Source organism: Protopterus annectens, chromosome 13.part0, assembly GCF_019279795.1.
Source record: "Protopterus annectens isolate FY-2018-M chromosome 13.part0, PAN1.0, whole genome shotgun sequence".
NCBI lineage: Eukaryota > Metazoa > Chordata > Ceratodontiformes > Protopteridae > Protopterus > Protopterus annectens.
The window spans coordinates 347,531,669-347,553,252 of record NC_056747.1 but is presented as its reverse complement, the minus strand read 5'-3'; the positions used below and the strand labels follow the sequence as shown (position 1 = coordinate 347,553,252).

The window sequence follows — 21,584 nt, the reverse complement described above, 5'->3', positions numbered from 1 at the left end:
TTACGTCTGCAGTAGCAGCTGGCTCGAAAGGAAGCAGAGTGAGTTTTTCCAATACCAAGTTAAGGTCTCAGGCAGGGGTTGGAGCTCTCCTGGGTGGTCTCAAGCTCTTGGCCCCTTCTGGGGTACTGCTTGAGCAGAGGATGAGATAAGAGGGGAGGTTCTGTGTTATAATGAGCTGAAATGGCTGATTCGTGGATTTTAATGGAGGAAAAAGACAGGCCCTTGTGAAGCATCTCAGTTAAATATTGTATAATCTGAGGTAAATTGGTCGCTGCTGTGCTCATTCCGTGAGACTGATTCCAAGCACAGAATCTTTTCCATTTGTCAGCATAAGATTTTCTAGTACTAGGTCTTCTCGTCTCCAATATGACATCCATCACAGGTTTGTGAAGGGATTTTAAGGGTGAATTTAAATGATTAGCCAAGCTGCAAGGTACAATGTAGGGAGCAGAGGGTGCAGAATCTGGTTCTCCTGCTGAGACAGTAAGGAAGGTGTCTGAGGCAGGTGCCATGGGGATATTAGAGACACACTGCCCAGGAACGAGTACTAGTGTTGGCATGACCAGTCTGGAGCAATCAAAATCATTTTTGGTCTGTCCTGTTTGACTTTTAGCAAGACGTTGGAGAGCAGAGGCAGAGGGGGAAAGGCTTAGACTTGTAGGTTTTTCCAGCTGAAGGACAGAGCATCCACTTTCCAGGCTTTTTTGTGAGGAGTTCTTGTGCAAAACATGTTCAACTGGTAGTTCTGGGGGGAGGTAAATGGATCTGTGTGTGGGCTCCCCCATTTGCTTGTCAACATGTTGAAAATCCGTGGTTCCAGTTTCCATTCGTGTGGGTCCGTGAGATTTCTGCTTAGATCGTCTGCCAGAATATTCAGCTTGCCTGGCAGGAATTGAGCTTGTAGTTGTACTTGGTAGCTCAAGGCTGTGTTCCACAATGCCATGGCTAGTCTGCAGAGAGGGTAGGAATGTGTACCCACCTGCTTGTTTATGTACCACATAACCATGGTGTTTGTCCATCTTTACCAATAGTTGTCCTGGATGAAGGTAGTCCTTGAAGGCTATCAGAGCATTCTGTACAGCTAGCATTTCTTTTTGATTGATATGTAGGTGCATTTGATTTGGGCTCCATTTGCCCTGAATGCACTTCCCTGCCAATGAGCCCCCCATGCATAGTCTGATGCGTCTGTATTCAGGGTTTGGGCGGCAGGGGGTGGTGTGAGTGGCAGTCCTTTGCCCACCATAGGAACTCTAGGCATGGACAAGGTATGATAGGAATCATTGTTTCCAGGCTGTGACAACGTTGACTCCATAAACTTTTTAAGTACCATTGAAGTTTCCTCATATGCAGTCTTGCATATGGAATTAGAAGAATGCAGGAGGCCATGAATCCCAAGGCTCGAGTATTTGTCTTGCAGATAGCAGGTTTTTTTTTTTGTGGCCACCTGTTTGAAGTCAAGAAAATGAATTTGCTTTTCTGGTGTGAGGAAAGCCATCTGGGCAGTTGTATTCAAGCTTGCACCCAGGAATGTAATTTTTTTGAAAGGGTACCAGTAGTGATTTCTTTTAGTTTATGATGTACCCTAGATAAGTTAGAACCCTTTTTACAAACGCCAGATGTTGTACAAGTATGGCCTGGTTTTCTGCCTGAATTAGACAATCGTCCAGGTATGGATATATTTGAATATTTATTTGCCTGCAAAATGCAATTACTGGAGCCAGGCACTTTGTGAATACCCTGGGCGCAGTAGACAAACCAAAGGGCAGTGCAGAGATCTGATAATGCAAGTAGCCTGCTTTGAAAAGTAGGTATCTTCTCCAGGATTCCCTGATTAGGATATGCTGGTAGCTTCTTTTGCCAACCAGGCAACTATAACTATAATATACTACAGGTAACTATACATACTAACTCCAGGATCACACTACAGTGGGGAAAAGGGCACATACCTTTTACTTACCTTATACACACTGCCACTACTATGCTGAAATTTAGCATTGTAAGGTGTCAGTGTTAAGAGTTTCAGTCAAGTGAGTTTTCAGAATTATGAACTTTAGGTTATATGGTCTTTGTCAAATGAAATTTCGATCATATGAACTAGACCCACTTCACAAATATGATTGATGCTTAATAGTCTCTAATTTATTCACTAATTTCAGTATTGCTGGTAGTGTTCCTGATCATCTCAATCTCCCAAAACCAGACTCTGGTTTATGTCCAAGGTACTCCTTATTCTAGTCAACCCCTTGTTTTCTGTCCATCAAGTATTTACCTTTGGAACACTGAAGAATGCTTCACTGGCAAACTCTCTCTATGAAACTTACTGTCAAAACAATGAGCAGCAGTGTCCCCCTGGCTTTTTGCCTGGTAAACTTTTTTATTTCATACTTAACTACGTTCTACATCTAGAAATGTCTTTGCTCCTCCAGGGAAAACAAATTTTAACACAGTTGCATATAGCAACTTGAATCTCATACCTCTCAACACCCCCTGATTACAGGGATAAACTCACTCCTCTTCTGCCTGGTGTACAGTGAATAACCATTTTTCATACACTCTGGAGTCCCTACTTTTTAATACTAGGGTGTCCCCAATTTTTAATACTATTTCACTTCTGGTAGGAGCAGATCTTTCTTCTGGTATGCGTACATCTTTACTAATACAGATCTTGGCTTTTATCGCATGGCCAGATTTGGAGAATACATACAAAGGGCCATTCTGATTAACAAATCCTGCTGTCGAATACCATCTAAATGCTTATTAGTAATTTCGTAAAATTAATACAATCTATTACAGCTTCTGTTTTTCGAACCTTTTGTCATTCGACTAGAAATTCCTCAAGTGTACGACTGATTTTATAACACCTCTGAATGCATTTGATTTTGTTTTCCCCATAAGTAACAGAAGCCATCTCCACAATACCAAAGATGAAATCTGAAATGCTTTTTGCAAAACAGGTGTAAGGCTCTTCTTTAGCATTTTTTATTCTCAATTTTTTCTTAAATGCTCCAGACTTCTTTTCTGACATCCAGGCAGTGTAATGATTAATCACAAACTGATTTTTCTAAACTGCTGGCATCCATCCATCCTTAACCCTTTTCCCATTTTGCACATGGGGGTGGGGTGTCACTTCAGCAGTGACAATCATCTCGAGCTGAGGTTTACACCACCAGGTGGGCTAACCCTGCCGTTGTAGTTCATTTGTACCGCACGCACACACATACACACACACAGCCAATTTATAGTGTCCAATCTACCTATTGCATGCCTTTTAGAACGTGGGAGGAAACCGGAGCACATGGCGGAAACCCATGTGACTGCAGGGAGGCCATGCAAACTCCATACAGAAGGCACCCCAGCTGAGAATTGAACCAGTGAACGTCTTGCTGTGAGGTAACGTTAACCGCTGCACCACCACGGCCACTCCACCACATCCACCCATTTTCTAAACTGTTACACTTACTGGCTTTTTACACCACTCTTGTTTTTCACTCTGGGAGAGTTCTCATCAACCTGCTTTTCAGAGCACAGCCATGTTGGAAACAAGAGATGGACCCTCTTTGTCCTCTTTTTTAAATTCATTTTTTTTGTAATTAAATAACTTTATAATGCCCTACATCACTGGACTTCATTAGAAAAGCACATTTGGAATCTAGGACCGTCACAGTGTGCTGCTAAATAAATGAGGCAGTGGGTGCACCTGTCAGCTTTAGGAAACCGCAAGCCAGGACACTAAAGGAAAGATTTCAAACTATGGCTATACCTACACACATGTAAAGGGGAGCTTACGTACATAGTAGCAAAAGCTAATAAACAGAAAAATAATACAGGTTAGCACTGATATAATTACATCATAACCTACTGTTGAGCATGGAAAGATCCTAGCAGGAAATACATTTAGCAGACCCTGAAATTAAAGCAGCAGTCTGGGACTGTTCAGATATGCAATATTCTTTAATTGGAGGAAAGAGATGGAAAGGAAGGTGAAAAGCAAGATGCTATGTGATAGTGGGGATGTGCTTAATATGAGAAAATTATTGCTGAATGGTCCTAGCACTTGTGGTTTGGAGTCCCTCTTGCCCTGCAGCAATAGAATTACATCACCAGATACTGGCACTTTTTTATGGCAAACAATACACTCTGTTATTCAACACAAATTGTATTTTATTTTATTTTGCACAGCTCCTACAAGCTTCAATTACGAAGTGCAATGGCTAGGAAACTCTCCCCTCTCACAATTACTTCCACAATTATTAGTTTCTGCTGAAGTCAAATTATACCTATGGCACAAGCTTTAAATAAATTCATATGAATTCAGACTCCAATAACAGAAGATTTGTGTTTTATCATCTCCATACCAGAATAATGTCAAACAAAAACAATTTGCTGAAATATTTCTTTATACATACCCAGCATAAAGACGGCCTTCAAAACAGCAAAGACAGCTCCAACTACAATGCTATTTTGGGCAGCTGCTAGTAGATGGCGGTCACAGGATGAACGAATTCCAACAGTTGGCTTATCTAGAAAGTTGAGGAAATAGCAGAGTAAACAGTAAAAAAAACACAGACCCACAAAATTAACCCAATCTGAAAATGAAGAAGGTACATATCATAAAATGTTAACTACACAGAACCTACCATAACTCCAGATCTTCAAGGACATTTTAGCAGGAACATGAAGCAGAATCCGTACTGATCCTTGCTAAATTGAGTGGTTGCACCATGGTGGAACTATTTAACAAAATCCACTAAAGACTCGTTTTTCAAGGGATCGTGCAAGGTCAAGTCTATTACTAAAAAAATTCTTCTGAACTGATACAAATCATTCGAAAAGCACTTAAAGTTGAGTGCTACAGTGACAATGCAAAAACTAAGCTATTACAGAACAGCAAAATTCAAAGAGTTGTCAACTTCCCACAGATGTACAACCAAGGCTAACCCCTAACACACAGCAGTGCAATGGGGTATATTCCCCTGCAAAAGATGCTTGCTCACAATTTTTTTTTTTTTTTTGCTTTTGCTATGACTTGAGTTTTATTGCACATTTTTTTTTTTCTATGCGAGTTTGGTGCTTTGACTTGTGAATATTTATTTCTGCTAGCTATAATATCCCACTTTCTCCTTGGAATGGATGTTCAAGTTGACATACTTAGTAAAGACACCGACTGCAGAACAGGACAATGCAGGAAAAACCTGGACAAAAGATTCTAAAAAAGAAAAAACTTTTTATGGAATAGGCCAAAGTTTTCCCAAGAGATATTTCATTATAACTGGCTAAGCCAAGCCCACATAGGCTAATAATATATTTTTTAATCTGTCCATTTCAAAAGAAACGACTGTTTAGGTTTCTCCCTTTAATTCTGCAACCAAAAGTAAAACACAAAGATGAATGTTTTCAGGGATATCAAGTTTCTCCAGTATTAGATTAAGTTGGGAAACAAGCAGGAAAACCGCCAGTTTTTGTTTGCTAACAGCAATCAAACTTAATTGGAACACAAAAACAAAAAAGTTAAAAAAGCTTATTTATAAATGAACAAATAAAAAAAACGAGTCTACAGTCAGCATAAACAGCTTGGTTTTAACTGAACTTAAAAAAAATCACCCAGAAAGAAATTTGATATTTGTTTACAGACATCCTTGCTTTAAAGGATAATTCAAAAGGTTCTTCACATTGCAAAGCTTGAAAATGTTCAGGGTAGTAAAACAGCGATAAAAAAATATACTGAAATGAAACTACAGGGTCGGGAAGCTCAACAAATAAGGAGAGACAGATTTTGGATGGAGATCCACAAGAAAAGCAATAACCACCGAAAGTACTATATTCATAAAGTAGCAGGAAGTATTCTAAGAACTAAGAATACAAAAACCAGGAGAGCCGCTGAGTAGAATGCAGTTACTGAAATTCTTCCAACTCAAAAACGAAAGTGACACCGTCAACGTTCATTAACGCTTTTATTAAACAAAATCCACATGCGTTTTCGTCCCTTACTGCAGGACTTCATCAGATAAAATAACTTAAAAACTTTCACATTTTTATATTCTGATTACAATCAATTAACCTATAAAATTCCATCTCTTTACTTTGAAATGAACCAATCAATCTTCTTTCCTTTCCTCATTAATATTAAATTCATTTATACAAATGTGAATTCATATATATATTATAATATAAAACAACCTCCACTATTGAAATATATTTTTATATATGCTTAATATTGTGATAATTCATTGGAAAAATTTATTTATTCAATGCATATTAATACTTTAAAATATATACTTAGAAAACGTGTATGTAAAGCTCTGAAAAACCACACAGAAAAAACACAGAAAAACAGAAAAATGCTCCCTCTAGTGTCCGAAACCTATAATACCTATTAATTCAAGTAAATATTCCTTCTTTCTTCTAAGAACTAAGCCAACAAGGGAATGGAGAAAGGAGATTCTGCTTACAGGAATGACTGTAATTAGGGTAGAGAGAATAGGCAAGGGACTGGAATTTACTGGAGAAAACTGGTAAATGAACTATTGCGAAGCAAACAGAGAGGAAAAGTTGATAAAATGGAAAGAGGGCAATAATTCATTTGAACTGCAGGTTAGAGCTCGCCTTCCCTACCAAGGATTCATATCAGAATAAAGGCAAAGAGAATGAAATAGGGGGATCTTAAGTGAAAGACTAGTGGTGGTAGAGTTTTTTAGTCTCAATCAGCAGCTGCTCTAAAGGGAATAATTAGTAGGGTATATAGAATATTCCATGATAACTACAGGAATCATCAGAGGTTTGCAATGACTGGAAGAGAGACTAGATAAGCAATTCACAAAGAAACAATGGGAGGATATTTATATGGCTCCCAAATGCACAACAGAGTCGAGCTTTGCTTGTAAGTGTTTGCATTCATATTCTTATGCCCCATGCAGACTCCAAGGTATTTTTCTTTGTGGATTACAAATGATGGGGGTGCAATGGGGAACAAAAAGCTAAATGGAAACATTTTTGGGGAGTGTAATGAGTTGGCAGTCTTTAAAAACTCCCTGGGTGAGCAAACTGGTGTAACTAAGGAAATTATTTTTCTGACCTGCCATACAGAATCAGAATTGCCTATAAATAGGAAGGACATGCTGAGTTTAATTCTGGTGTCTGCCAAAAAAAGATTACTAGAAAATGGAAATCAAAGTCTAAAGTTTAGACCAACTGTACTAGAAGTAGTGAATATAGTAACAGAGATAAAATAACTGGAAGTAGGTTATTCAGAAAAAAGGTAGGAGCAAATTACATAGAAAAAAATGGCAATTAAGAACAACACATGCAAACATTGTTTTGGAGAAGGAATGAGGTTTAAGAGAAGCCAGGAGATGATTGAGCTATATAATGTTTGACTGACAACTGTACAGATCATAAGTGAAGTATAAATGTTTGCAAATGAAAATATGTCAATATGTTTTAATTTATATACATACATGATTGCCTATGTTGTAAGTGATAACTCAACAAAGACATTTCTTATTTAAAAAAGGAATATACAGGCTCAAAAGAAGGAAATGTAAATCACTTCAGAATAAAATGTATAAACCCCTATAAAAGTGGCAGAGTGCAAAACGACAATTTAAGACTTGAACACATCTCCACATCCAAGAAAGTTGTAGATAGAATCTATGAGTGCTAAAACACTGGAAGAAAGTCATTAAAAGCTGAAACTGGACCTATAACAAACCTACAAAAAGTATGACAGACACATGCACTGGAAACAGTAAATCTTAGACAAATCTAGACTGAAGAACAAACAGTTCATCTTTATTGAATTTGCCAAAAAAACAACGTTCTAAATGTTCAGCTCAAAGAAATCTTTATAGCCATAGCGGCTGAAAAAAATGACCTCTTCAATGACCCTACAGCCAGCCAAAGCTACATCAGAAGCCATGCTTGGAGCTTGAACACTTTTGAGACTGATGGGTATATTACGCTGGGTACAAAAGCTTTGAACTACAATCAAAACAAGCAAAGGAAAATGAGCATTGAGAATAGCTGTTAGAGCAGACAAGAGTAATACCAAATCAGCAAAAAGGCCCTCCCCACTGTAGACATCTGTCAGGCCTTATAATTCCTGAAATCCCAGATCGGCACAATTCTGAATTTTCTTTAGCTCTTAATCTTAAATTTCTCCTTACTTGGAGCAAAATCATAGGAAATTTAAGGCAACTCTGTTTTTGATCATTTACACCTTTGCCAGTACTCATCTTAACCATACACATTCTCTCAAGTAGACCTCAACTGGCCAAGCCTGGGGTGAACTTGCGAATATACCCTTTCAATCATCCAGGTCTCATATGAAGGAAGATAAAATACCACGCTACTTACTTTGCTGGGTTAGTATCTTCCAGACATGGGGAGGTGCTGTATAATGAACCTCTCTCTCTATAGTGTTTTATTTTTCTGCAGGTTAAGATTTAGTTACCTGCTTCTGGGACTGCTAGGACTATTCAGATTTGTGGAGATCCAAGAGATCTATGATTACAGGGTATCTAATGGCATGGAAGGCAAGGGGTAGATCTCAAAGGCACATTCCAAAGGGACTGCTGTAATCAATAAATGGCCTAATTAACGCTGATTAACAGGATAATGTTGACTTACCCTTAGCAATTAACTTTACTAAGTAGAAAAACTTCCTGTCATTATATAATGATCAAAGAGATGGGAATCTTCAACCCAAGTTAGGGAACTTGGCAACTCGCAATTTGCAGTCATCTGCAAAATTAGTCAGCCTGAAGAGACTATTTCTTGTTTGGATAAGAAAAAAAGGTAAATGCAGAAACGCAGAATTCCTGACATGAACCCCTGGGGACATCACTGGTTATGTTTATACCCTCTGATAAAGGACAGTTGTGTACCTACCATAAATGTACATGTTTGAGTGTATTCACTGTTGCAGTCATTACTCTTGGGTTATCCTGCTGGCAGGATACCCGCAGTTGGCCTGAATTCCAAAGTCTTGGTCCGACGTTGGTTGCTGTCGCCTCTTCCCTGACGTCAGTGCACCAGCGGTATAAAAGATGCGGCTGATACCATTTTCTTCAGTTTTTCTTGCCCCAGATGTCAGGTGCCCCCAAAAGGGTAGGCTAAATAAATTATGCCAGTAAACATGCATGCACTAAAGTAAACATCTCCTTCATCTACAAGTAAATACACCACATAGGTTGTATAGAATAGAGAAGTACAGATAAAACCCAGTAAATGAAAGGGGGAAGGTGGGAGGGTAACCTGGACTGCAACAGTGAATACACACAAACATCTACATTTATGGTAGGTACACAACTGTACTATGTTCATCGTGTTTCACTGTTGCAGTCATTACTCTTGGGTTGAATCCCAAAGCTGAGGATGGGTGGCTGGGCTAAATAAGATTAGGAGAGGCTATGAGGCCCTGCAGAACTGCAGTGGCAAAGCCTGCTCTGGATTTAGAGTAGAGAGGTAAGTGGTAGTGCTTTGTAAAAGTGTGCACTGAACTCCAAGTTGCAGCCTCTAAGATCTCTTCGGTTGGTACTCCTGTGAGGAAGGCTGCTGAAGTGGCTGCTGCTCTGGTAGAATGTGGCCTAATGCCCTTAGGCACTGATTTACCATGCTGTGAGTAGCAGAAACGAATGCAATGGCCTATCCATTTTGAAATAGTCTGTTTTGAGACAGCCTTTCCTTGTGATCCTGCAGTATATGCCACTAAAAGTTACTCGGTCTTTCTGAAAGCTTTAGTTCTGTCCAAGTAGAAGCGTAGCTGTCTGTGTATGTCCAAAGAATGCAGAAGTCTCTCCCCCTTGTTCTGTGGGTTTGGATAAAAGGTAAGCAAGTGAATGGTTTGATTAAGAGCCACACTGGACACCACCTTGGGCATAAATGTAGGGTTCGTCCTCAGAGAAACCCTGTCTTGATGGAAAATGATAAAAGGTTCCACAGCCATGAGTGCCTGTAACTCCGAGACTCATCTTGCAGAGGTTATTGCTAGGAGCAGAGCTGTTTTCCAGGATAAGAATTTCATATCAGCTGTTGAGGCTGGCTCAAAAGGAGGCAGTGTAAGAGTCTCCAAGACATAATTGAGGTCCCAAGCAGGTATTGGTGCTCTCCTTGGAGGTCTTGTGTTTTTGGCCCCTCTGAGGTACTGCCTTATTAAAGGATGAGAAAAGATAGGTGGTTCCGTGCTGAAATGGCAGCGGCATGAATTTTAATTGATGAAAAGGACAGGCCTTTGTCCAGCATCTCAGTTAAGTATTGTAAAATCTGAGGAATATTTGGTACAAACGTGTCAGTTTCCTGTTCCATGTTTCAAGCACAGAATCTCTTCCATTTTTCTGCATAAGATTTTCTGGTACTGGGCCTCCTGGCCTCCAGGATAACATCCATTACAGCTTTGGAGAAAGGAGAACTCTGAATGGCTACATTATCTGCCATGCGACCAGATTTAAGGACCCGAGTTGGCTGTGCAGGACCTGATTGTTTTGTTGGGTCAGTAAGTGAGAAGTTTGAGGCAATGTCCAGGCTGGACCTTGAGACAATTTCTTTAGGATTGGGTACCAGTACTGGCATGGCCAGTCTGGGGCAATCAGTATCATTTTTGGCCTCTGTTGTCTGACCTGTAGGAGTAACATGGGGAGGAGAAGCAGTGGAGGAAAGGCATACACTGTTTGGTTTTTACCGCTGAAGGATATGGCATCCACTTTCCATGCTTGCTTGTGATAAAACCTCGTGCAGAATCTCTGTAGTTGGCAGCTGTGAGGGGAGGCAAATAGATCTATGTCTGGGCATCCCCATTTCCTTGTTATCATGCTGAAGACTTGTGGATCCAGTTTCCACTCGTGGGGATCCATGAGGTTTCTGCTTAGCTCATCTGCCAGAGTATATATTTTTCCTGGCAGGAATTGTGCTTGCAGGTGAACTTGATAAGTCAATGCTGTATCCCACAAAGTCATGGCTTGTCTGCAGAGGGGGTAGGAATGTGTGCCTCCCTGCTTGTTTATGTACCACATGACTGTAGTATTGTCAGTCTTTATCAGTAGTTGTCCTGGATGAAGTAGGTCCTTGAAAGCTGTCTGGGCATTCTGAACAGTTAGCATCTCTTTTTAATGATATGAAGATGCATCTGGCTTGCGGGCCATGTGTCCTGAATACATTTTCCCGCCATGTGGGCCCCCCAGGCATAATCTGATACATCCGTTGTTAGTGTCTGCCTGGCTGTGGGTAAAGTGAATGGCTGTCCCTTGTTGTGGTGACAGGCCTGTGCCCACCATCGAAACTCCTGCTGCAGGCAGGGAATGAGGGTAATTAATGTTTCCAAGCTGTGGCAATGTTGAGTCCAAACACTTTTTAGATACCATTCTAGTTTCCTCATATGCAGTCTGACATATGGAATTAGCAAAATGCAGGAAGCCATGAAGCCCAAAGCCTGCAGAATTTTTCTTGGAGATAACTGGGTCTTTGTTGCCAACATTTTGAAGTAAGAAGTCAGTTGCCTTTGTTTGTCTGATGTGAGATAAGCCATCTGGGCAGTTGTATTTAAGCTTGCACCCAGGAATATTATCTCTTGAGAGGGTACTAGTTTTGATTTATTTTTGTTTACTGTGTACCCTAGGCAAATTAGTAATCTTTTTACAAACGCCAGATGCTTTAGTAGAATGTCTTTGTTCTCTGCTTCAATAAGGCAGTCGTCCAAGTAAGGATATATCTGAATTCCTCTTTTGTCTGCAAAATGCAATTACTGGTGCCAGGCATTTTGTGAAGACCCTGGGCGCAGTAGATAAGCCAAAGGGCAGTGCAGAGAATTGGTAGTGCATTGAGCCAGCTATGAATCTGAGGTATCTTCTGTGAGACTGTCTGATTGGGACATGCAGGTATGCCTCCTTTAGGCCCAAAGTTACAAGCCAAGCCTTCTTGCCCAGCATGGGCAGTAGCTGCTGCAGAGTCAACATTTTGAAATGTCTAGAAATGTGTTTAGAACAGACAGGTCCAGTATTGGTCACCAGGCTTTGTCCTTTCTGGACACCAAAAAAAGTCTCGAGTAAAATCCTTGTCCCTTCTCTTGTTGTGGTACTTGCTGAATGGCCCTCATGACCATGAGGGATGAAACTTGTTTTTGTGCCTCTGCCCAATGATTGTGTGGCAGGTCTGGCATATCTTCTGCCCTTGGCAGGGTGTGAAAGTGGAACCTGTAGCCCTGAGACACTATGTTCAAGACCCATTTGTCCTAGGTAATCATGTGCCAATTTGGTGAAAAAAGTCCTATTTTCCCCCTAAGGGGGCTGCCAAAAGATAAGTGCTTGGTTTGGGCAGAGGAAAGTCATTGGGACTGTTTTACTGTATGGTTGCGATTTGTCTTCTCCAATTTTGGAGGTAGAAGCACCCCATTGTTTAGGCCTGTATGAGCCTTGGGGCTGGGATCTGCCTCTGGGGCGTCTGTATCTGCCTCTTTGTGGCCTGTCTGACACTGGAAAGGACCAATTCTTTTTAGGTCAGTTCCTGCTAAATCTGGGTGGCTGTACATGTAGGAAATCCTTAACTGTCTGCATGGATTTCGCTTTATCCTCCATTTTCTTCAACACTTCTTCTGCCTTAACACCAAAGTATCATGCTGTAATGGAGCATCCAATAATTTTGCTTTAACATGATCAGGCAGATTCTGTTTCTTTAACCAAGCATGCCTTCTAATGACAGAACCCGTAACAGCAGCACTGCAAGAGGCGTGTAGTGAATCAAAACCACATTGCAAAGTATGCTTTCCTACTTGTTCAGCTGCATGCAATAAATCCAGCATTTCCTTGTTATCAGAACATTCAGAATGTCAACATTTTCTGTTTAAGCAGTGACATTACGTATTGCTGATATTTAAGCATATGAAACCGACAATTTAAAGCCCTTACAGCCAAGGTAGCAGAAGTGTAAACTTTTTTCCCCCATCTGTCCAGTGCCCTAGAATCCCTACCAGAGGGGGCAGGTTTTTTTGCAGTGGAAGCCTGGACGCCTTTGGGACCCCGAGATATAGTTTCTGGGTCAGCAGCAGGGTTTTTATATACAAATTTATGAGAGTCTGGAACCCTGTAGTATCTGTCTGGCTTAGCAGGTGGCAGGGGGTAGAGAGTCAGGAGACAAGCCGGACTCTGAAAATACATCTACAATGTCTAGAACTGGTGGAATAGCAAGAGGTCTGTGCTGAGGTAGTAAAAGAAAGTCTCTGAGTCTTTTCTTAGATTATGGGTAATCTTGGCTCTCCAAGTGAAAATGCTCCCTCATGGTATGCAGGGTTTCCTCAAAAAAATAATCCTCAGGAGGAGAGGCCGACGGAATAGATTCTTCAGCATCAGAATCCTCATAGGGAGGAAAAGAGTATAACTGTTCAGAAGAGAAGTCAGAGGAAATTGAAACCTGATCAGAGAGTCATATTCTGTCTCTTGCATAGGCCTCTTATCAGGAGGGGGATGGGAGCCCCGGATCAAAGTAATTAAGTCTTCGGCCATTTTAAGCATCTGTTTCTTAGGCATGGTTGTCTGTGCTAGAGAATACTGTACTTGTTTCTTTGTCTTTAGAGCTGTTTTAGTCTTTGTCTTGGAAGCTGAAGTTGGCTTGACATAGTTGTGTAGATCTGAAAACACCCTCAGAAGCCGATGCCTGCTCAGCGGCTCTGGACACATCTGAGGGAACAGTTTCCGAGAGTCTAATACCTTGAGTATCCAGAGGCCTAGTCGGTTCCACGTGGGATTCGGAAGCGGCCTGTGGCTCTTAGGTAGCGGGCGTCAGGGGCTGCGAAAGCGCCTCACTGAGAACCGGCGACTGGCCTAGCGGGGGCCTCGTCATCGGTTTTGGACCTCGTATGCCTGTCATTTTCCTTGCGCTTTTTAAAAACTCGGGTCGTCGACTGTTCTGACGGCATTATATAATTAAACCTTCGGCCAAAGTAATGAAAGGCAAAATCGTACCGATGCTTAGTGTGTTGGTTAAATCTAGCACAAAACCGACAGCTAGCAACGTCGTTATCAGGGCCTAAGCAAGGAATACAGTAAGAATGAAAATCTTTATGAGGTATTTGCTTCCCACAAGAAATACAATTGTTAACTTTTTCTGACATCGGTCTGGAGCACGAAAAAAGTTTCCCCAATGGGGTACTTCGCTTTAATGAAGACTTCGGATCTGAAATTCAATTTTGAAAATATCAGGAGTCGGCCAACCGGCACTTGCAAAAGTACAGTTTTGTACCTACCATAAATGTAGATGTCCGATAGGTATGTATCTGCAGTCATCACATATGGGTTGTCCTGCCTCAGGCAGCCCTTCGGTCGGCCGGAATCCAAAGTCTGGGTCCGGCGTCGGCTGATGTCGCCCCTTCCCCGACATTAGAGCGCCCGGGGTATAAAAGCGCCAGCCGATGCCATCTTCCTCAGTGTTTCTTGCCCCAGATGCCAGGTGCCCTCAAAGGAAGGCTAAATTTGGAGAAATGCAATAAATTCCAAACATGCACAGAAATATATATATGTATATATGCATATATCTATATATATATATATATATATATATATATAAAACAAATACACCATAATAGATAACCCCAGCTAGCTATGAGAGGGAAAAGGACCCAATCAATACCAAAGAGGGGAAGGAGGGAGGGTAAACCTGACTGCAGATGCATACCTATCGGACATCTACATTTATGGTAGGTACAAAACTGTACTATGTCCTTCAAGGATGCATCTGCAGTCATCACATATGGGTAGAATACTATAGCCAATCTGGGGGTGGAGGATCTATGTAAAGGATGGTGTAGCTAAAATGCCCTGCAGGACTGCTGTAGCAAAGCCTGCTCTGGATCTGGAATATAGAAGTAAATTGTAATGCTTGGAAAATGTATGCACGGAGCTCCATGTAGCAGCCTCTAAAATGTCCTTGGTAGCCACCCCTCTTAAGAAGGCTGTGGAGGTGGCTGTGGCTCTGGTGGAATGAGGTCTAATGTTAGCTGGCACAGTTTTTCCATGAAAGGAATAACAAAAATGAATGCAATTCCCTATCCATTTTGAAACTGTCTGTTTGGAAATTGCTTTTCCTTGTGCACCAGCAACATATGCTACCAACAGCTGTTCAGTTTCTCTGTAGCTTTTAGTTCTGTCCAAGTAGTAGTGCAACTGTCTGTGTATGTCCAGGGTGTGCAGACGTTTCTCCCCTTTGTTTTGTGGATTTGGAAAGAAGGTAGGCAGGTGAATAGCTTGGTTTAATGAAACCCTGGATACCACCTTTGGCATAAATGAAGGATTGGTTCTCAATGAGACTCTGTCCTGATGAAAAATAAGAAATGGCTGTACTGCCATGACGGCCTGTAACTCAGATACTCTTCTTGCTGAGGTTATGGTCAGAAGGAAGGCGGTCTTCCAAAACAGGAACTGTAGTTCTGCAGATGCTGCTGGTTCAAAAGGAGGCAGAGTTAGTTTTTCCAACACGAAGTTAAGGTCCCAAGTAGGCACTGGAGGTTTCCTTGAAGGATTGATGTTTTTAATTCCTCTTAAAAACGGTCTTAGGAGAGGATGAGAAAAGACAGGTGGATCAACATAGTACTCTGCTGAAATTGCTGAAGCATGAATTTTAATGGAAGAGTAAGACAGGCCATTGTGGAGCATTTCTGCCAAGTATTCCAGGATATGTGCCATGTTCATCACTGTTGCATCTAGGCCCTTTGTGGTGCTCCAACTGTGAAATCTTTTCCATTTTGCTGAATATGCCTTTCTTGTGGAAAGCCGGCGAGCTTCCATGATGATATCCCTCACTCTCTTGGATAGCTTATCCTGAGGAGGAGTAAAGGTATTTTCCAGGCTGTTAGTTGCAAGGTTTTCAGGTTGGAATGCAGAGTTTTGTAATTGTGCTGTGTCAGGAGAAGTGGCCATTGAGGAAGAGGCCATGGTTTTGTGCGTGACATGCTCTTTAACAGTGGGTACCAGTACTGTCTTGGCCAGTCCGGAGCTATCAGAATCACTTTTGGCTGCTCTGTCCTGATCTTCTGTAAGACCTTGGTCATTAATGGAAGAGGTGGAAATGCATACACCGTTAGAGTTCTCCAGCTGAAAGATAGGATGTCCACTTTCCATGCTTGTGGGTGGTATGTCCTTGAGCAGAATTTCTTCAGCTGATGATTGTGGGGGGAGGCAAAAAGATCTATGTCTGGCCTTCCCCATGATTGTGTTATCTGTAGGAAGATGTCTGGGTGCGGCATCCATTCGTGTGCATCCATGATATTTCTGCTTAAGCTGTCCGCCAGTATATTGTCTTTTCCTGGCACAAACTGGGATTGCAGCTCTATATTGAGTTTCAAGGAAAGTTCCCACACATTCATTGCCAGTCTGCAAAGAGGGTAGGAATGGGTGCCTCCTTGCTTGTTTATGTACCACATAACTGTGGTGTTGTCTGTCCTTATTAGCAGGTGGCCTTGATGCAAAAAGAGTCTGAAGGCCTCGATTGCATGCATCACTGCCAGCATTTCCTTTTGGTTTATGTGCATGCGTAGCTCCTTTTGTGGCCATAGTCCTTGAATACATCTGCCCTGCATGTGTGCTCCCCAACCGTGGTCTGAAGCGTCCGTTGTAATGGTTTGGCTGGCTATTGGCTTGCTGAAGGGCAGACCCCTGTTTGACTGGCTTGCTTGAGCCCACCACAGAAATTCCTTTTGGAGGCATGGAATGAGTGGGATCAAAGTTTCTAAGCTGCGACTGTGCTGAGTCCATAAACTCCTTAGGTACCATTGTAGTTTCCTCATATGCAGCCTTGCTTGTGGAATCAGAAGAATGCAAGATGCCATGTAACCCAGGGCCTGCAGGATTTTCCTTGCAGTCAGCTGAGTTTGTCTTGTCAGATTCTTGAAGTAATCCGGTAGTTGTCTTTGTTTTTCTTCTGTGAGAAAAGCCATTTGGGTGGTTGTGTCTAGATCAGCACCCAGAAAAGTTATTCTTTGGGATGGAACAAGTCTTAATTTGTGAATGTTGACTGTATATCCCAAGGCCTGCAGTAGGTGGATGGCATAATTCAAGTCCTTTACCAAAGTCTGTTGGCTGTCCGCTTGTATAAGGCAGTCGTCCAGATATGGGTATATTTGAATCCCCTGAAGTCTGCAGTGTGCAGTTACTGATGCCAGGCATTTCGTGAATACTCTGGGCGCAGTAGATAAGCCAAAGGGCAATGCTGAGAATTGATAATGCTCTGAACCTGCAAGAAATCTGAGGTGTCTTCTGCAACTTTGTCTGACAGGGACATGCAGGTATGCCTCCTTGAGGTCTAGAGTCACCAGCCAAGACCCCTTGCCCAGCATGGGAAGGAGTTGCTGTAGAGTCAGCATTTTGAATTTTGGCACAATTAGATAAGTATTCAGTGCGGACAAGTCGAGAATAGGCCTCCATTGATTTTCTTTTCTTGGAACAAGGAATAATCTGGAATAAAATCCTTGGCCTTGTTCTGAAAGAGGAACCTTTTCTATAGCTTTCATTTGCATTAAGTTGGAGATTTGTTTCAAAGCCTCTGCCCTTTGATTTGGTGGCAGGTCTGGCATGCCTTTTCTTTTTGGCAATGTGTGAAAATGGAACCTGTATCCTTTGTCTATTATTTGCAGTGTCCATTTGTCTCTTGTAATACTGTGCCAATTTTCTGAGAATAAAGAAAGCTTTCCGCCCAAAGGTGCTTCTAATTGAGCCCTGGTTGTGCCAGTCAAAGCAAAGTCATTGAGTCTGTCCTTGTGCAGCAGTTGTAGGTCCTGCACTACCTCTCTGGTTGGGAGGCTGCCATTGACGTCCTCTGTAGGAGCCTCTAGCTTGCCCTCTACCTCTGGCACGCCTGTTCTTGCCTCTCTGAAATCTTTCTGTGTCCGGAAAGGACCAATTCTTGGTAGGCCAATTTCTGCTGAATCTTGGTGGTTGGACTTGTAGAAAATCTTTGACTGTTTGTACAGATTTTGCCTTCTCCTCAAATTTCTTTAAGACCTCCTGAGCAGTGGAACCAAATAACTTTTGCTTTTCCAGTGGAGCATCCAGAAGCTTAGCTTTAACATGGTCTGGCAGAGATTGTTCCTTCAGCCAAGCATGCCTACGTATGACTGCACCTGTCATAGCTGACCTACATGAAGCTTCCAATGCATCATAACCACACTGTAAGAAATGGTTGCTAACCTGCTAGGAGTTATGTACCAGATCCTGAAGTGATTTGCGATCTAGGGGTTCAGGTGAAGACAGTTTCTTATGCAATTCATCCAACAAATGCTCTTGGTACTGTATCACATGAAATTGACAATTTAATGCCCTCATAGAAAGAGTAGCAGAAGTATACACTTTTTTACCCCATCTCTCTAAAGCCCTGGACTCCCTTTCAGAGGGGAGTGGATTTTTAGTAGTGGCAGCTGCAACCCCTTTAGGGCCATGGAAAATCGTTTCTGGATCAGCAGAGTGGGCCTTGTAAAGAAAAAGATGCGAGTCCGGGACCCTGTAGTACCTATCGGGTTTGACAGGGGCCGGAGGAAGTGTGTCAGGGGTTATACTAGACTCGGAGTACACATCATCAATGACATTCAAAACAGGAGGAATAGCCAAAAGTCAATGCTGAGGTAAATGCAGAAAAGTTCTTAATCTTTTCCTGGAATCAGAGAATTCCTGGCCCTGCCATTTGAAATGCTCTCTCATAGTGTGAAGGGTCTCCCCGAAGGATAGTTCTTCAGGAGGGAGGCAGGGATTGATTCCTCTGCATCAGAATCCTCGAAGGCCGAAAAAGCCTCCTCCTGGTAGTCCGAGAGAGCAGAGCCATCAGAGGCCTCCTCTGAGGAGTGGAGATCAGAGGGCTCAACCCTGGGCCTTTTGTCTAGAGGAGGTTGAGAGCCCCTGTCCGGATGGGGTTGAGAGCCCTATTCCCTCCAGTACAGCTCTTTTGATTGTGCACCTTTAACTCCTAGTGGGCGTGGCTTGAGTCTTTAAAAAATAAAGTTATCACCTTACAATTCTAACAAATACTCATTGACATAGGTCAAATATCAATACAATTGTGTTTGCCATCATGTATGCTTCAAGATAAAATATTCTGATACCTCGTATAGGGCACGGTTTTGGAATTATTAATGCAAATATGAACAAGCAATATTTGACATCTAGAGGAGCAGTAGGCGGTAACTGCAGATGCACCTGGAGGCGTCACTCGGCTGTAAAGAAATAAGGTCCTCTGCTAAAGTTAGAATCTGTGAACTTGTAGAGGGTCCCTGAGGAATAACCCTGGGAGGCATAGCTTTTGAGTGTTTAGCAGCTTTAGCCCTGGTGAATGCCTTTATGGACATGGATGCAGGAGGCCAGGCTGCACCACGTGCTGGTGTAGTTTTGTCTAGAGGAATGGTGTCGGAAGTTTCCAAGACACCAGTTTCTGAAGGAAATTCAATAACAGACTCAGCAGGGGCCTCCGGGGCCGAGGTTGTCAATTGAGCGGTTTCGGGGGTCGGAAGTACCGAGGACTCTGTTTCAGCCGAGACCGAGATGCCTGGCCGTGGTTTCAGCCGAAACCGCGGTCCGCGTGTGTCAGTCCTTGTCCTTCCGTTTCTTTGTTAAATGTGAAGTCGGAGTCTCCGACGGCATAATGTATGAAAAACTAGCCCCAAAAAATTCCTCTGCAAACTCCGCCCGATGTCTAAGAGTGCGTCGGTTGAAGAAAGCACAGGCTGAACAGGCCGAGACGTCGTGGTCTGGGCCTAGGCAGGGGAGGCAGTAAGAGTGGAAATCCTTATGAGGTATTTGTTTCCCACAAGTTAAGCAATTATTAACTTTATCAGACATCGGCTGAGGCAAGAAGGAGTCCCCAACGGGGTACTTAGCTTTTGAAGTCTCCGGTAGCTGAATTACAGGAGCTGGCCGACCGGCACTTGCGAACTGCTTCGGCTTCGGGCACCATGCGGCAAGAAAGACTGGGGAAGATGTCGTCGGCTGACGCTTTTATACCCCGGGCGCTCTGACGTCGGGGAAGGGGCGACATCAGCCGACGCCGGACCCAGACATTGGAATCCGGCCAACCGAAGGGCTGACTGAGGCAGGACAACCCATATGTGATGACTGCAGATGCATCCTTGAAGGACATCTGCTTTTGCTTCGGGCACCGCGCGGCAAGAAAGACTGAAGAAAATGGTGTCGGCTGCATCTTTTATACCCCTGGCACAATGATGTCAGGGAAGAGGCAACAGCAACCGACACTGGACCAAGACTTTGGAATTCAGGCCAACTGCGGGTAGCCTGCCAGCAGGATAACCCAAGAGTAATGACTGCAACAGTGAAACACAAACATTGTTTCTTCTGCCACTATCACACAAGAGTTCTTTTACCTAGTTTGTTATCCATCTTACCACACAGATATATTTTAAAAGCCTTAAGCTTCCTTACAATGCCACTACGGGTTATGGAGCCAACACATTAGTTAGGTCAAGACATGCCAACCACACAGTCTGTGCAACCCTTTTGACGAAGTTAACCAAATTCATTACAGAGGACCTTCCCTCTATAAAGTCAAACTACTGCAGGTGAAATCTATCAATATTTTTTTAATACTTTCTACAAATTATAACTTAAGACAATCATACGTTAAGGGGAAAGAAAAAGTAAAGTTGTGTACACTTACCATAAATGTAGATGTTCAAGTGTATTCACTGTTGCAGTCATTACATTTGGGTTATCTGCCTGCAGGTAGCCCACAGCCAGACTGACTAACAAATTCTTGGGTCCTGCGTCGGATGTTGTCTCATCTTCCATGATGTCAGGTAGTCAGGGGTATAAAGCATGCAGCCGACACCATTACAGCAGTTTTTCTTGCCCCAGATGTCAGGTGTCCCCATAATGGGAAGCAATTATATACATGGTTACACCTCCAACAAAAAGCAAATACACCATTAAGCGTAAATAGAGTAAAGAAGAAAGGTATAGCCAATAGATGCCAGGGGGCTGGAGGGAGGGTAACAAGGACTGCAACAGTGAACACATTTGAACATCTACATTTATGGTAAGTCCACACAACTGTACTATGTGCTTCATGTTTCACTGTTGCAGTCATTACATTTGGGTAGATTCCCAAAGCTAAGGAAGGGAGGAGGCAGTTAGAGAGCATTAGGACCACCTATTAAGCCCTGCAAGACTGCAGTGGCAAAACCAGCTCTGGATTTAGAAAAATACAGGCAAGTGGTAATGGTTGGTGAAGGTATGCACAGAGCTCCAGATAGCAGCTTCTAGGATGTCCCTGGTAGGAACACATCGGAGAAAGGTTGTTGAAGCAGTCGCAGCCCTGGTGGAATGTGATCTTATCCCATGTGGGATAGGTTTTCCATGGTCCTTATAGCAAAAAAGAATGCAATGGCCTATCCACTTAGAAATGTTTGCTTTGAAATGGCCTTCCCCTCTGCCCCACCAGCAAAGGCAACTAGCAGCTGTTTAGTTTTCCTGATAGGCTTAGTCCTGTCCAAATAAAACCCAAGTTGTCTGTGCACATCCAAAGAGTGCAGTATTCTTTCTCCTTGTTCTGTGGATTAGAGAAAAAAGGTTGGCAAATGAATGCATTGATTAAAGGCCACACTGGCTACC

The 21,584-nt window shown here is 42.5% G+C and overlaps 1 protein-coding gene across 1 annotated transcript in view; it reads right to left on the bottom strand.

Annotated features, from left to right (window-relative positions):
- MED12 (mediator complex subunit 12) overlaps nt 1–21,584 on the bottom strand; it is a 4,088,267-nt gene that overhangs the window by 1,658,750 nt on the left and 2,407,933 nt on the right. Inside the window, exon 25 of the mRNA XM_044054827.1 lies at nt 4,407–4,520. Coding sequence (XP_043910762.1) covers nt 4,407–4,520 — 114 coding nt within the window. The remainder of the gene's footprint in view (nt 1–4,406; nt 4,521–21,584) is intronic.